Here is a 17,246-nt window from a genome sequence, read left to right as displayed (position 1 = left end):
ATGAATTTCTGGGAAGGAGTTAGACTCAGGGACGCTGCAGAGGGCTCCTCATGCTGGCAGGGAGGCTGAGCACAGTGGCTTCTGGGGGGCCTCCCAGTGCTGCTTGGGCGCTGCCAGGAGCTGAGGTATGAGCTGGGAGGCTTGGAAGGAGGGAGAGGGGATGTACAGACAGAACGGGGGTGGGCCCTGCTGGACTCAGCCTCAGGGGCCCAAGTCTGAGTCCATGGACACCTTTCGATGGGCACCTACTCTTCACTGTTTCCTTTGGGTCAATGCCTTCTTGAGGACTAATTCGGTACCCGTGACAGCCCACTCTGGGACAGAGGCACAGTTAGCTGCTTGTCCTAAGAGTTCAGTGTTTGCACACGGGCTCTCTATCTGGGGACCATCTTGGGGCTAAAGGGGAGTGGCTGTAAGCCACGAGGTGTCAGTAATCCACAGCAGGTCAGTCACTCGATGAGAATCTCCAGGATGATCTCTGCATGTGAGGTGAAGCCTGCGTTGGCAGGTCTGTTCCTCAACGACTCCCCCCCACCAAGGTGCAGTGTTACTGTGATGATGGGGACAAAATTAAGGGGCATCTCAGCACCAGATGGAGTGGAAACCCCTATGAATGCTTGCAGGGTGATGCTCAGAATACCGGACAATGCTCACCAGTCAGGAGGGATGCTGGCCCAGTAATCCACCCGTGTGGCGGGATGGCGACGCATGAAGGTTTCCTCCTCTGAACTTGAGATGTCGCCCTGTTGTTGTTCACATGATTCCACGGGGAGAGGAGGCTCCCGCGCTCAGTCTTTCCTAAGGCTCTAAGAACTTGCCTGGTCCCCTCTTACCCTTGGCCCACCAGCCTCAGTGCCCCCTGGGAGCCCGTTAGGAAGGCAGATTCCCAGGCCCACCTCCCTGCTCGGACTCAGCCCCGGCACCGTGCGGGGATTCCCAGGTGACCTGTAGGCACACTGAAGTTTGTCCGCATGGTGAGGAATTCTGATAAGGGAAACGGTGGCCACCTGGCCCAGCCAAGAGGAAGGCACTAAGGACAGAGACAGCCAGTTCTGGCTCCATCCCAATTCAACTTGCAAGGGCTCTAGACGATCCAGAAACCCAGAAACCGTTGGGGTGGGGCCAGCCCACTGCCCTGGGAAGAATCCCCTGATGGCCTGTCCCACTGCCAGCCCATTAGTCAGGGGCTTCCTCAAGAAAAGGAAGGCAAAGTTCACTCTCTCCTTCCCTCTCTCTCTTCCCCTCCCCAAGGTACACTCTGTAATTTTGCTTAATGCTTTTCCCTAAACTTTTTTTTTTACTGTGGTAAAATACACATAACATAAAATTTACCATTTTAATCATTTTCAGTGTACATTTCAGTAGTATTAATCACATCTACACTGTTGTGTAACCATCACCAGACCCAACTCCAGAATCCCTATAAATCCTATTTTTGTCATTTTTTTGGGGGGGGGGGAGCACGCACAACCATGCATATGAGCGAGGAGCGGGAGGGGCAGAGCAGGAGGGAGAGAGAGAGAATCTTAAGCAGGCTCCACGCCCAGTGGAGCCCTGCATGGGGCTAGATCTCACGACCCTGAGATCATGACCTGAGCCGAAATCAAGAGTCGGATGCTTAACCGACCGAGCCACCCAGGCGCCCCTAGTTTTGTCTTTGATAGAGGAACTCTATCTCTTGCTGCTTTCCCTTGCACATAGGTAACTGATGGTTAACTATACGTGCCTCAGACTTCATCTTTACATCTGACACCAGGGACCCCAAAGGGAGGCCAGGCTACTGGGAGGGGAAGGGTCTGTGAACTGTGCTGAGTTAGTAAGAAGGAGAGAAGGGGCTTGCCGCCTGTTGAGTGCATTTATATGCCAGACACTCACATACCATATGAGGGCTGCAATGTAATTCTTCTCCTTCTTCAGTATTTCATGATTTAATGTTCATGTGCAGTGCGAAGGAGAACGAATTCTCTCACCCCCACTGCTCACCCTTGTAGCCCCTCGGTCTTTGTATGAAGACAGAAAGCCTTTTCCCCAAAGTCAGAAGTTACCCTTGGGATTCTCAGCTAGTGATTCTCCTCGTGGTGTTGGGGTGCCTGTCACGTACAGCTCCTGCCCACTGGCCCAGCAGCCCTTGGTCCCGGCTGTAGGAAACCCACTCTGCCTGCCCTCAGCTCACCCTTTCACTCCACTCGGTGAGGAACCAGCTCTTGGCACAGGGCCCCATGTCACAGTTCTCAATGTCGTTCGGCCGGAGCTTCATGTTGCATTCCTCATCGTCGACCACGTCCCCGATGTTGCTCACACACTTCACGTCTCGGGTCCTCTGTCCCACCCCGCAGGGCACTGAGCACTAAAACAGCAGGAATAAGTCAGTGGGATGGGCACCGTTACCTTTGGGGGCCTCTCCAGCTCGGGTGCCCTCATCCTTGTCACCTGCCACCCGAGCGACGACTGTGGTGAGACCCCCTGGGTGGCTCTGAGTTCCCAGCCCTGAAAACCTCACCAGGTCTTTTCTCTAAGACCTTCTTGGATGTCCTGCCCACTTTGTGGCTCTGGGCCTCTGTTCTGTCATCTGTGAAACAGGGGTGCGAGACTGGAAGGAGCTGATTTCTCATGTCACACGAGAGAGATCACCTGTATGCACGTGACTGCCACGGGCTCACCCTACAAGTCGGCTATGGGCGACTTCTGCACACTACCCTTAACTCTCGAGTGCTATCGGTAACGTGCTTTGGTTTGCAAAACAGTCCTTCCTCCGCGCCCCCCGCCCACCCCGGGAAGCGTTCCCTTTAGGAGACCTCAGGGCTGTCCTGAGTCAGGTCTTTGGTGGCGGTGGGGGCGGGGGATGGCAGGGAGTCTGGGAGGGGGAGCTCTAGAGCAGGCGGCCTGCCCCGCGTACCGAGGTCCAGTCCGTCCGGATCTGCCACTCGCTGCAGATCTTGAGCTGGCAGGTGCTGGTGGTCTCGGGCTTCTCCAGGTGTTGGCAGCGGTAGGGCTGCACCGTCAGGCTGCGGTTGGCGTACACCTGGCGGCACAGGACCTGGCGATGCTGCATGCCCAGGCCGCAGGTTTTGCTGCACTCGGACCACTCTCCGATGTCCCAGCTAGCTCAGGAACGAGAGAGCGCGAGAGGGACAGATCACCGTCAGCCAGCGGAAGAGAGCACCGCCCCGAGAGCCAGCTCGCACAGAACCATCAGCATCGTTACGGGTGGTCCTCACCCAAGAGCGTGGCTCAACGCCTGCCTAATGGCCATCGGACTCCGTGAAGCAATGTAACTCTGTCGACAAGCTCTTTACCAGTGACGACGGCCCAGTTTGAGAAAATTAAAGAAAACCGAGAAGGTGCAAAGGATTTTTATCTAAAAAACGCCCCAAACTCCAAACGTTAGTTTTATCATCGCCCCGTAGAACATTAACCCGCGTTGGATCTTACAAATCTCCAGCATTCTTTATTGCTCATAAGCTACTTACTCATCAGTTTCATGATCTTCCCCTGTCATCCTGCTTTGTCACTTAGTTAAATAAGACATTAGCACACGGCCCAATACATAGGAGGATGTTTCTATTACTTTGAAAATTATGTTGGGACCCTCTTTGGGGGCTCTTTCTCCCTGTTCTTCTGGAAGTGTCCTCTTTATCATCCAGTAACCCACCCAAGACCTCTCCTGAGACACTCTTCCCGACTTCTCCTTGCCCATGTGCCTGTGACTCTCCTCATTCCCTCTGTTCACAGCTCACCTACAGCACCGACCACGCTGGACTGTAATTCCCAGCTTCCCTCTTTGCTTTCCTCATCAGGCTAACACGTAACTGCTCCAAATTACCAAAGGCGTGTGCTCACTGTTAAAGGCTACAAGCTTCTGCGTTCATCCCCAGAGACAGGTGTGCTTGCTGAACAGACTGCAGTTTATGCACAGACTGAGTCTCGTGTGTCTAAATGAGATGTAGACAGATTTTATGTCTGCTAATAAGGTCTTATGCTCAAGCACCCAGAAGTGACCCCATAACTGGCAACCTCCACAGAGAGGCCATCTTACAAGGCTGGGCAAGGGAACAGGTTGCAGGGCTCCTCCTCGGGGGTGGGCTTCATACTGGAGTCGCAGTAGCTCTCGGGCACCTCTTCGTGGGTGTTTCGGTGCACACAGCGAAAAATAGGGAACTGCGATCCTGCAAGGACAAGGAGAACTTCTCAAGGACAGCCCCACACACTTGAATGTTGGGCTCTGGGCGCAGGTGCCCAGAGATCCGGGTACTGATGAAGAGAGGCTGCAGGAACAGAGAAATGCACACACACACACACACACACACACACACACACATACTCCTCCTTCATTCATGCGTTTACACACACCTCCCACAACAGGGGCTGTGACAGGTCCTGTGGACACTGGGGGTGCAAACCGCGGACACGGTTGGAGAGTGCTAAAGGCAGATACAAACAATTTTCATAACAGTTCAAGATACCATGAGGCAGGAGAGTGATTATAACATGAGCACAAGTAATAAATGCCTGAAAGTTTTCTGGAGACACCACAGAGAAAAGGTCCTAGAGGGTCCAGCTGGATCCTACAGAAGGGTGGGGTTTGGGTAGCTGTGGGCATGTGTGTCTTGGAGGGAGGGGGCTGTCCAGGCAACTGAACAGGAAAAAAAGTGCCTGACACACTGGCTTGCATGTGCCTGGAATGTGTGAGAGGCAAACTGAAGCAGAGAAGTAAGAAGATTCAGGACCGGCTTAGAAGAGCAGCAAGCTTCGCCCTACTCTGTAAAGCATTTTACCCATTCCCCTAGTAAAGTACTGATCCAATGGTATTTTTAGTTATTTGAGCATGTCTGCTTCCCATGAGATAGAGAGCTTCTCAGGACAGCACTAATTCTTGTTCATCCCTGTAATCCCAGTACCTAACAGAGCAACAGCCGCTCAATAAACATGCTGAACGGATGTTTATCAGAAGTCTCATATTTGTTTTTATTACTTTGTTAAAAAAATTATACTGCCTCAGCGTTGTTGTTGTTGTTTTGTTTTAAATATGCAGCTGAGTTTCACTGGCTTAATATGGATAAATGTTTTTTGGAGAAAAAGTCAGAATCCGTTAAATGGAAAAAAAAAAAAAGCCAACAATTCTGCCGGCCTCTCTCTGCTACCCCCTGGTGGCAGCTCGGGAGTATTGCTAAGGGATGTGTACAAAGTGAGAAAGGTAACCAGGAACACGCCATGCAATTGTTTGAAAAATACGGTGTTTCTTCACAAATAACAGTCTGTCCCCCTGCGCCGATCCCCAGTCTAAGCCACTACCCAATTCCTGCCGGGCAGAACATGATCACTCATCCTACAGTTCTGTCTTAGCTCTGTTGCTAAGTGGCCAGGCATTTGGAGTTTCTGAACTTCCAACTTACTACAATTTAATTGTAACTGGAGGGATAACTCTTCACAGAAACGTTTCCCTATTTCATCAACCATGAAGGGTGTGTCAGTGCTTGTTGACGCTGATCTTGTGTGACCCCCGAGCCAGAGGGTGGTTCTTGTAAGAAACCTTGACAGATTGGAAGACAGTTCTGAATCTGAAATGATCATTTGTTTAAAAACCACTCTGGCAGTAAAAATTCATAATGTAGCTATAACTTGGAGACCATTATTTAAAAATAATGTTCCAGGGGCGCCTGGGTGGCTCAGTCGGTTAAGCATCTGTCTTCAGCTCAGGGTCCTGGGATCGAGCCCCACATCGGGCTCCCTGCTCAGCGGGAAGCCCGCTTCTCCCTCTCCCACTCCCCCTGCTTGTGTTCCCTCTCTTGCTGTCTCTCTCTCTCTGTCAAATAAATAAATAAAATCTTTAAAAAAATAAAAATAATGTTCCAGTGAAGTGTAATTATTAGCGGAGTAAAAAGTGGTACTGACTATAAAACTAATAAGAAGCAAAAACTTTTGTGGAATGAAATTTTGTCCAGTGACATAACTGCTTCCATGAAGAAGAGATTTTTTAATTAAATTCCACAAATATTAAGCACATTGTGCTCGCTTACAAAGATGAATAAGATTCCGTTCACGCCTTTCAGGATACCCATGTGGGACCCAGCTATTAAGGGATTAAGTAAAAATCTTATTATTTATCCCTTCAGACCATGTGGGTGTAAATTTTCTGCTGGCAAGTCTGTGGACTGGAAAGCAAAAGTTACTACTCCAACCACATGGCACTCAGGGGCAATTTAATATCTTTAGCTAAAAGAATACAGGCTACCATAGGAATGCTCTGTGCCTTGGAGGGATGGGTCCTGCCCAGGGCTCTTTGCACGTGGCCACGGACCTTCCTCACCCTCTTAGTGCCTTTACCCTACACTTATTCATGGTCCACCTCCAGAGTTCAGCCAAGGACGTAAATCCAGAGGCTCACTCTCTGATGGTGAGACCTATAATTCTTGACTCGAATGACCACAGCGGTTTCTTTCTTTGGGTCAGTTTTGATTTCTGCAGAGAATGGGATGGTGAGGTCAGGTGCTGGCTGGGCTTCAGGCAGCAGGGAGAATCTGGGATCATGTCAGTTGGGTTTTATGTTGTGCATGTTGATCAGAACAGAGGTATAGTATCCCGGAGGAGGGAACTGTACTGCAGGTAATCTGCAGATATTAAAGCAGGCAAGTCAGTGAGTTCAGGGGACGGTGTGGAGAGACTGGTGCGGCATTGGGGAGAGAGGGACAAAATATGGAGCAAGGAAACAATGAAATCATCTGAGGCTTGGAACTCCAGGAATCGACTGAGCCAAGCCAAAAGTTTGACCAGACAGAAGTCTGGGCAACAGCCAGGGGGAGTATGAGCCACTCTGGGCTGTCGGTGGCAGGACCCCTCTCTGTGACAGTGCTATCGTGAGGGGTGGTTTCCCCTGAGAGGCATGGAGACACATGGTCTGTTGAGTTCCACCAGAAAGGACTGGAGAAGATTTGTGTGGGGATGAATGGTGAGGTCACAGGGAGCATGGATGTGGGTTGCATCTATAAGAGCAAGAAGGTACGTGGGGCGTGGTCCTGGTACATTTGTCACTGCTGCTGAGCTAAACATGGATGCATCCACATGGCCTCATGTGCCCTGCAATCCAGCCAGCGCTGCTGGGAACAAACCTTACAGGCAGCAAAGGAGGGGCATCCAGGGGCTGCTGCCATTTGTCCAGCGGAAGAGCAAGGGGCTAAGAGTACGAGAGAAGGGAGGGCTGGGGGAGAAAACAGCTCTGCTCTTGTTTTATTTCCAAGGAAACTCTTCTGTAGCTCTTGGACTGGAGAAACCGTGCTGTTTCTCAAGGTAAAGAAGAGGATGAGCATGTCATCACAAGCATCCAAGTGGCAGATGCTGTGTGTGTGTGTGTGTGTGTGTGTGTGTGTGTCCACAAGGCAAAGGAGAAAGACTATATTAAGAACGTTAAACAAAATCATATGGAAATCTAGAGAAAAAGATTCTTCAGTTGTGAGTACATAAATCCACATTCTTTAAGCTACAATAGAACACAGTAAGGCAGTAACAGCCTTGCCTATCCAGGATGCAATGATGTAAAAACTACCCTTACACCTTTTCTAATAGCTGGATATGACCCATTTGACAATATATTCATCAATTGGAGAAACACTTGAGGAGCGTCTCCTTGTGTGCTGGCTACCATCCCAGGAGCAGGCGATGCAAAGTGTCCATGCGCGAAGACAGCCAGGCCAGGCAGAGCTGGGACAAGAATGTGTCCTGAGTTGCCATGGGGTCCCCTAGGATAAGTGCCCACCTGTGCCTTGCAGAACCAGGAAGGGCTTCACAGAGGAGGTGCATCTGAGCTAGATCGGGGAATGTAAGTTGTTTGCTGGCTCCATACCAGAGGATATAGTAAGCGAGGCAGGTGTTTTAGCTCAGTGTGGATCACACAGACTGTGGTTGGCTGGGGGAAAGACAACCAGAATTTTTGGAAATGGGGTCCCTCCATCATGCCTTGAATGACCCGTTGAATGAACACTGGGGTATGTGGCATCAATTCAGTGAATGCAGGGCTGTGTGAGCAGCATGAAGGGTGAGTGGGCAATGGCACATGCTTTCGTCCTTATTCTATTAAAGTCCATGAGGCGATGCCTGATGGTCTCTGGGCACGGCGACATCTCACGCTACTTGAAAGACTGGGCCAGGCGATCTTTACGGACAAGAAAGGGGAGAGAATCTTCTACACATCTGCCATCCTTGATATAAAACCACAGGACGGCAATTTTTCTTCTTTTTATGACTTTCCCTTGTGTGTACCTAGCACAAATGTGTCTGGTTCCTCTGGTGGGCATTGCACCACTAAGTCCATGGTGGAAACTTCAGTAATCACACATTTGGACCCCGGGTTCCTATGTCAACTGCATTTCATCCTGCTCACCTCTACAGTTCCAGGGATGGATCCTGACTGAAATGATTTTGGCCTTCCTGTGTAATTAGCTTTCTGCCTCTGTTCAGACACATTCTATGGGCATATCACTTTCCCTCCGAAAGCTTAAAAAAGAGGTTAGGGCAATGAATCTTCAGTCCAAATTCTTTGCACATGTATTAAGCAAAAGCCCACCAATATCTGAAGTGTCAGCTCCAGAAATCGGTGCTCCAGTTATCAGTCATCACGGAACTGGCTGGGGGTCCAGGCAGGAGACGCTCCAGCCCCTGCGAAGAACCAAACACCTCAATTCGGTTCTCAAAAGCCACCAAGCTAATGCTCTTGGGAAAAAGATAAAGGCTTTACAGGCGGTTGTGAAAATTTCCTGGGTGCAAAATATGTCCGACTTCCTGAATTTTGTACCCTTGGGTACATGCCTCTTGAAGAAAAGAAAAAAAAAAATCCCCAAACCACTTTTCTTAGTGTATCAGTTTTCAAGCAACAGGAACTTCTTGGGATAAAGCCTTCCCATTTCCGTGGCCACCTCCCCTCCAAGGACAGCGGTTTTAGGGTCACAAATAGGACTTCCTTACAAACAGGAGGCCATTACCACGCAGACAGTACCCTTGCCTCATAGTTCCTCGTGGTCACAGACAGATCCTTGCACTAAGGAGCTAGGCCACCTTGAAACTGAGAAACAGCCTCAATTTCCAACCCAGGTGCCAGACATTCAATAAGGGGCTTCTGGACACATTCCACGCCTACCTTAACTTGGGAGTTTTCAAGGAAATAGACCCCAGGTCCACCCCACAGTTCAGACTGATATTGATATTGACCACTTTGCCCACAGCCTCCTTTGCTTTGAGCCTATCAAAACTCGCTTTCTTTAAATGTCACCTGAACTCCATCTGCCCTTCTCCTAAATCCTGTAACTCTTTTCTTTTGTTTGGAGAGACACCGTTTGTTCCTTCTGGTGTCTCTGGCATGTGGTCTCCCTTCCTGCAAGGAGTGCATGGAGCTGGTGTGGCTGGGCTGCAGGCTTGCCCCCGGGGTCGTAGCTGATGGGGTTAGGATAATGGGACAATACACGGTGAAGATTTTACAGAGAGAACCGTGAGGAGCTGTGAGCGTTGGTGAGCGTAAGAGCCGGCTCACACCTCAAGCCCCGTGAGTGTGCTTTTTTTCTGGAATCTTAGATTTGAGAATGAGTTTTACCTGGTATTTGTGTACGTATGCCTCAACTTCTCGATCTTAAACTCAGTGAACACATTCTGTGGTTATTCATGAACTCGTCGTGCAGGAGAGGGTTAACTCAGCAGGTCTGGGGTGCTCAAACCCTGCACACTCCAAAGAAAGCCCTGTCTTCATGACTGGCCCCGGAGCAGGGCTGGAGACAACCTTTGAGCCTGTGGGATATTCTGCTGATAGGAGTGTTTTTCCACACCGTATCAGTTTGACAAGATGGTTTATGCCAACAATGCGATTTGGCTGAATGCCTGTATTTGTGGGCCTGTGGTCTTGGCCGTGTTCTATCTATCAGTCTGACTTCTGGGTGCTAAAGGCTGAGTAGCTAATGTCAGTCACGTGGGGGCTCCATGCCTATGTGACTGAGCCATAGTCAGCCCCCTGGACACCAAACCTCAATTATCTAGTTGGCAATAGTTGGTCTTGCTGTCACCCATCACTGCTGGGAGAATTCAGTGCATCCGGGTGCAACTCTCTTGGGATGGGACACCCGGAAGCCGGCCCCCGGTTTCTCCTGGACTTTGCCCCCACGTGCGTTTTCCCCTGATGATATCCACCTGTATCCTTTCACCATAATAAGTTGTGACCACGAGCATAGTTGCTCTTCTGAGTCTTGTGTGTCCTTCTTGTGGCTCATCAAGCTTAAGGGTGGTCTTGGGGACCCTCCACCCAATGTCATACCCATGAACCATCTCACAGTCAGGCTCAAGGAGGGGAGGCTGCGCCATGTCCCTCGAGCCCAGCCACCCAATCCTCGCCCGGGGGGTCTGCAGAGACCCTCCTCGCCCGCACTCGAGCTCACCTTTCCCACAACTTGTGGAGCATTCTGTGGTCCCCAGCTGCTTCCAGTTGTGGTCCCGGCTTCGCCGCGGGGGCTGTGGTGCTGCCGGCACCACATTGTCTGGCCGATGGGAAGAAAATCCATCCGGATGCCTGACTGGGAAGGTCTGTGCCGATTCCGAGGTGAATACTTCGGGGGCCCCGCCGTGCACATCTTCCTTCTCCTCAGCTTCCTCTTTCTCTTCTCCCTCCTCCTGGCCCCTCCCATGTGTCCCCAGCTGGCCGTTGAAGGGCTCCCCTAGGAGAGGCAGGTGCACACACAGAAGTAAGACTGGTCTGGACCCGGAGTCCTCCCGAGGACATCCCTTGGACATCAGAAATTACGTAGCAAGAGGTCATTTCCAATCCACAGCACATGTGTTTTAAACATGCAGATACCAGTTTCCCTAATATTCAAAACATTGTTAAAAATGAATAAGAAAAAGACGAACGTCTCAGTAGGGAAAGCAGGCAAGGGCCAGGAAGTCACATAAAAAGAAATACTTTAAACAGCCCAAAGTCACACAAAAAGGCTCAACTTCACTCATAATGAAAGAACTACATGTGAAAACAAAAACAATCACCACAACTTTATTAGCCTCACAATAAAGAGGAGGAACTTTGGAGACCCCTAAATCCCTAAACCCTTCACTGAAGATACAGGAAAACAGGGGAGGAGGAGCCTGCTGATAGACACGGAGTTTTGGAGGGCAATTTGGCCATATCTACCCAAGTTTCATTTATTTATTTATTTATTGAATTCTTATTTTATTCAAATTCAATTAATTAATATATAGTGTACTATTAGTTTCGGAGGTAGAGGTCCGTGATTCATCAGGTGCGTAGAACACCCGGTGCTCATTCCAGCACGTGCCCTCCTTAATACCCGTCACCCAGTTACCCCATCCCCTCCACCCACCTCCCCTCCAGCAACCCTCTACCCAAGTTTTAAATGCACATACCCCTCGACCTAGGGATTCAGTTTCTAGGACATTTATCGTACAAATATTCCCATTCTTTTACACAAAGCTGTATGCACAAGCATGGTTCCTAAAGCATGTTTTGAAATAGCCAAATAGTAGAGTGAACTTAAATGTCCACCAGGGTACTGGTTAAAATACGCCATGCTACAACCACGAACGGATGCTATGTTATTTTTTTTCTTTTAAAGAATGAAGCAAAACGTATGTTGTGACATGGAGATATGACTGATGCATTGTTTGATGAAAGAAAAAGCACAGCAGAATTCATTTTGTATATACATCCACACGTGTGTGGCAGGACCCCTTGTGAGAGATTTAATTGGTGTTCAGCCCTTTGTGTCTGTCCCACGTCCCCCAGGCCAAGTGGCCAAGCCCTTAGGTGTTCTGGACTCAGAACCAAAAATTCTCAGGATTTTTGCAGAGAAGTAAAAGCTGCTGGACGTCAACAGCTCTTCCTTCTCACAGTGAAAGCCTGAGTTCTCAATAAGGATAACAGGCCCAGATACTGGGGCCAGCCAATGGGAAGAGAAGGAGGAAGAAAGAGGAGGGAAAAGTGGAAAGCATTTTGAGAGAGAGAGAGAGAGAGAGAGATGTTTTCAAGGCAAGGAGAGGCCGAAGTCAGAAGGTCAGAGTTTCCTGAGCACCACAGACTTTACCTGTGCCAGGCAGGGATCTTTACTCATACTGGGGGTGTGTGGGGAGAGCCTCTGTACTTACTGAGACCGAGTTTTCTACAAGTGTCAAGGAAATCTGAAGTTGAGGCGAGATCTAAGTTAGACTTCTGGAAAAGACCGGCATGAGATGTTCCCTGTACACTTAGACTGCAGACAAAGTTTCAAATTGCTTATAACCATGTTTCTACATGCACAGGAAAGGGCTGGGTGGAACCCCTTCAAATCATGGAGAGATATTCCCTCTTGGAATGGGATTGGGGGATGAGGTTGGGACATATTTTTTTTTTTTTAAGTAGACTTTATTCTTTTTTTTTTTTTTTTTAGAGCAGTTTTAGGTTCACAGCTCAATTAAGTGGCAAGTACAGAGTTTCCATACCTCCTCTGGCCCCACATAATGCACTTACCGCCCCCATCAACATCCTGTACCAGAGTGGTACATCTCTTACCATCCGCGAACCTGCATGGACACATCATTATCACCCAAAGCCCATAGTTTTCATTAGAGCTCATTTTGGTGGTGTACATTCTATGGATCTTGACAAAAGTAGACTACCATGTATCATCGGGAATAGTTTCACTGCCCTAAAAATCCTCTCTGTCTGCCTATTCACCCCTTACTCTCCCTTAGTCCCTGGCAACCACTGATCTGTATACTGCCTCCAAAGTTGTGCCATTTCCACAATATCATATAGTTGGAATCATACAGTATGGAGACTTTTCAGATCGGCTTCTTTCATTTAATAATGCAGATTTAAGTTTCCCCCATGTCTTTCCATGGCTAGGTAGCTCATTTCTTTTTGTGCTGAATAATATTCCACTAGCTGAATGTACCTCAGTTTATCCATCCATTCACCGAATGAAGGGCATCTTGGTTGCTTCCAAGTTTGGGCAATTATGGAGCACTCGCATCTTACTTTATATATTTTTATTTTGCTTGAATATTGTTCAAGCATATACTAGTTTGATATAAAACAAGGAGGCAAATTCCAGAGTTACTGTAGAATCCAGTTAAAACTTAGGACTTTCCCCACCCTGTACCACTTAACAACACTTCGTGGCTTAAAATATTAAATACAATTTAAATCAATAGAATCAAGACTAGGCATACTGATGTAAGTGAGACTAAAATATTACCAGACAAAAACATTTAAAAATCTTTTGTACACCTTGCATGCACTGGGCACTACACTGGGATGGCACCTCATATTCAATCTCCTCCACGGCCTGACCCCTTCAAGAAAAGCCTTTGAGTGTAGGGTTTTTCTCTTCACTATTTTGTAGACTGGAAACGTGCTCAGAGAAGTTTCTGACTTGCCTGAGGGTGCACAGCAAGAAAGAGGCAGAGCTGGATTTGAGTTCATGGAGGGTAAAGCCTGAGTTCATGGAGGGTAAAGCTTACTACAGACTGCCCCTTCTCACTAACTTTTTACAACTGACTCCTTCTGGGCCCGCCCTGTCCCGGGTAGCCAATCCCATGCTACCCATTAGCTGAGACCCATCAGGCTTGTTATCAATCATCATCACCCTGTAGGATTTCAAATAGTCTGTCCAATTGTCCTTATCCATCAGCATCAGATTTCAGGAACCTCAATATTCTGCCATCTGAGCTTCGTTTCTCAGACTGTGGATCGTTCCTGCAAATGGCTCGAACGTTGTGTTGGGTTGAGTGTGCTGACTTGCAGTTTGGACAACATGCGCAGCCCACGTGCCCGGCGTACACCCTGCTGTCTCCGAGGAGCCAGATTGTTCTTCCCTGACCTGTGACAGTCAGATAACTCAGTTATCCATTTGGTGGGCCAGGCCTCACATCTGTGCCCTCACTGCCTGGGACAGGTGTCAGAGCAGGTAACCCTACGCGATATAACAGACAGCAGACTGAGGTCACTGTCAGACCGGGGCAGTAAGTCCATCTCTCTGAGCTTCCATTTCCTACTTTTTAAAATGAGGCCAAAAACAGCCCCATCCTCTGAGCACTGTCGTGATAATTTGATGAGTTCATCTATGTGAAAGGCTCAGCAATGTCCGGCACACGGCAAGGACTCCGTGCACGTGAGTAATATTATCATTGATGTTTATGTAGGCCTTCCGGTTCAAAAGATGGAAAAAACAAGTCTCCATTTGGGTGGTGGGTTCCATTATCATTTGGTAAAGAAATATCTGCAGAGCCGGAGGGCTGCCTGCCTGCTGTATCTATCAGCAGAGCCCACAGGAAAGAGGTAGATAATTAGGCATGAACTCATTATTCTTTTCTTACAAGTCAAAGTAGTGTCAGGAGAAGCAGAAGGGGACCAAGAGAAAAAAAAGGCATGAGGCGGACAGAATAATGGCCTTCTGAAGGTGTCTGCCTCCTAATCCCTGGAACCGTGAGTATCGTACCTTATATGACAAAAGGGACTTTGCAGATGTGAAATTAAAGATTTGGGGATGGAGAATGGTCCTGGACTGTCTGGCTGGGCCCAGAGATGTGATGACGGAAGAAGGGGGTCGGAACCCGAGATCTGAAAGTGCTACTCAGCACTGAAGATGCAAAAAGAGGCCAGGAAGCGAGGAGTGCAGGAGGCCTCTTGAAGTGAAAAGGGCAGGGTGACAGAACATTTTAGAGCCTCCAAGGGGAGCGTGGCCTGCCAACACCTTGATTCCAGCCCAGCAAAACCCACTTTGGATTTCCGGAACTCCTGAACTGTAGGATAGCAAACGTGTGTTGTTTTAAGCCACCATGTTTGAGGTAATTTGTTATACGGCAGGCAGCTCTAAAAAAATAATATCAGGTATCTTAAAATGTTGAACTGGAAAGACAGACTTAGGGTGTTCACCTCATTTCTGAATCAAATGAATGAGACTCTCTTATCAGCAAAGGCTCAGACAAATGGTGAAGCATCCTCTGATGTCAAGGGTGTGTCCGTGTGTTTTCTCTCTGTTGACTGAGAGACACAAGGGAGATGCACAAGAGACAGAGGGCTTTGAAAAGAAACAATGGGCGGGGTGGGGGGTGCTTGGCAGTAGAACAAGAGATTTTACCTGGTCTCCTGTGAGGAGGCACCTGTGGGCTGATGGCATTGGTCCCCATGATGACGTACTCATAGTGGACTCCTGGGTTGGGCTGCTGGTGTATCATCTGACAACACAGAGGTCAATGTCACTGCACCGGGACACACTCACATGCCTTTCCTGCTGGCCCAAGGTCCCCCGCTATACATGGCACTATCTATAAATGATTCAGATCTAATCATATTAGTGAACCTGTGACAGATTAAAGGAAAGCTCTTCCCCGATGGGTTTTTTGCTTTTGAAGAATGAAGGACTTAGAAGAAAACTAGTCTGAAAGTCAAGATTTTATACATTCCAAATAGGAAGATGGGAACAATGGTAGCAGAGCCTTTCTGTTGGCTCTCAACCATCTCACACCATGGTTTAGATTGTGCTCGGTTCTCTCAAAATGGCCAAGCCATGTGTATGCTCCAGGGGAACTCATTTGAACACTAGAGGGCGAGATAGAGTCACGCCAAGAAGAGCCAGCCTGCGATCCTGTATGTTCCTCTAAAGAACCCTTCCTGGCCATGAGGCTGGCTCAGGAAAAGTCTGCCCCACCCTCTCCCTCGTCCACTTTCTGGGTCTCATCCCCTCTCATCCATGGAAAGCTCCAGAACCACAAAGACATGGGGTCAGGACAACCGGTGTCCGGGAAGTTAAGTGTCCCTGGTTCCTATTCTCTCAGGAACCAATGACAAAAGCAGGATATCAAGCAGGAAACTGCAGAAGGCCGTGGAAGTCAAGAATTAAACATCCTCTGGGACAGAAAGCACAACACAAATCAGCATGGCCTTGCAGAATACCTCCCTACTGGCTTCGGAACACACAGTCCTTTGTGCCCACGGCCTTGCTGGTGAGAAGGAGTAGGATGGGAATCTGCAGTGTGAATATGAGCCAGGCAAGGAGACACTGTCCCGTTCTGACATTTCTGTCTCTACTGCTTTCTAAAGGGGCTCTCCTGTTGACCAGTTGTATAACCTAGAGCAAGTCCCAAGAGCAAGTCCCATGGTCTCACAGTTTTTGATTTCCTCATCTGGAGGAGGAGCTTAGAATCACAGCTGTCTCTTAGATCCTTTAAAAGCACAAGTGTCTCCCAGTCACCCCTGCACGGTGGGTCCTGTTGGTTCATGAGAGTGTTCATTCTGTCCCCCATCATCCCTTTACCCGCTCTCTCCAGGGGAAATGGGGCCTCCATTCTACAAAGGCAGACATGAGAACCACGGAGCTCCTGACACCCAGGAATCATGGTGGTGAACACAGAACCCCAAGGGATGAAGGGGTGTGGCCTCTGGTTCCCCTGTTTACCCCTAATTCCCTCACTTCTCTTTTCACATATTCTGACTGTGGGTCTGAGGCCGGAAACCCTCCTGGCCTCTCTTATGCCTTTTCTGCATGAGCATCCTGCCAGTGCAAACGTTGTCTCGTTTACGAAATTATTGTTGGCCACCACATCCTAGACCACCCACAGTGGGCCCTTAACAACCGGGGTTTTTACCCCTGATGCCATTTGAAACTTACCTGGAGTCCAACAACCAACTGGACAGTCTTAAAAAAAAATATTCAAAATTAACTATAACAAGGCTTCTTTTATAGTTTCTAGTCTATGAGCCACCAGGCCCAACAGGAATGAACCTGTAACTATATAGTTGGAGAACTAATATTTATGAAATTCTAACAGCAAATTAGCATGTAGATTCGCATGGCTTTGGAGATGGTAAGAGAAGGCAGATCCATGGGCGAGGTTGTCTTTGTCAAAACCTGATTTTGAGCTTTTATTTCTTGTCACTTTTTTTTTATTTCCTGATCTTTATAAGAAGACTGGATCTTAGTACTTTCTTCAAAAAATAAGGACCATTTTAAACTCTGGGGCGACTTCATAATTTAGTTTCTTGTAAAGTAAATCCCAAATTTTGTCTTTTGCCAGGCAAGGAACCTGTAGTAAACCTCTATATTGTTACTCAGAGCTTTATTGTATCATCTGGAGTACTCTGGAGCTCTCCTTTCTTCATTCGCTTTTAGTAGAATTTGAAGAGGGCTGGGAACTTGAGCGGTCTTGTCTTGCTTTAGGGCATTTGCTTTCTTTTGCCATAAAAAGAAAACATGCCAAATTAGCATTAGGAGAAAAGTGCCTGG

The 17,246-nt window shown here is 48.4% G+C and overlaps 1 protein-coding gene across 3 annotated transcripts in view; it reads right to left on the bottom strand.

Moving 5' to 3' along the window:
• The window catches only part of THSD4 (thrombospondin type 1 domain containing 4), a 581,008-nt gene that overhangs the window by 23,730 nt on the left and 540,032 nt on the right, over positions 1-17,246 (bottom strand). For all 3 annotated transcript variants that reach the window (XM_027572149.2, XM_027572150.2, XM_027572151.2), the window contains 5 exons: positions 15,102-15,198; positions 10,410-10,685; positions 4,037-4,166; positions 2,897-3,101; positions 2,174-2,347 (listed from right to left, as the gene is read on the bottom strand). In XM_027572149.2, coding sequence (XP_027427950.2) covers positions 2,174-2,347; positions 2,897-3,101; positions 4,037-4,166; positions 10,410-10,685; positions 15,102-15,198 — 882 coding nt within the window. The remainder of the gene's footprint in view (positions 1-2,173; positions 2,348-2,896; positions 3,102-4,036; positions 4,167-10,409; positions 10,686-15,101; positions 15,199-17,246) is intronic.

This window comes from Zalophus californianus, chromosome 6, assembly GCF_009762305.2.
Source record: "Zalophus californianus isolate mZalCal1 chromosome 6, mZalCal1.pri.v2, whole genome shotgun sequence".
NCBI lineage: Eukaryota > Metazoa > Chordata > Mammalia > Carnivora > Otariidae > Zalophus > Zalophus californianus.
This window is presented reverse-complemented; position numbering and strand designations above follow the sequence as displayed.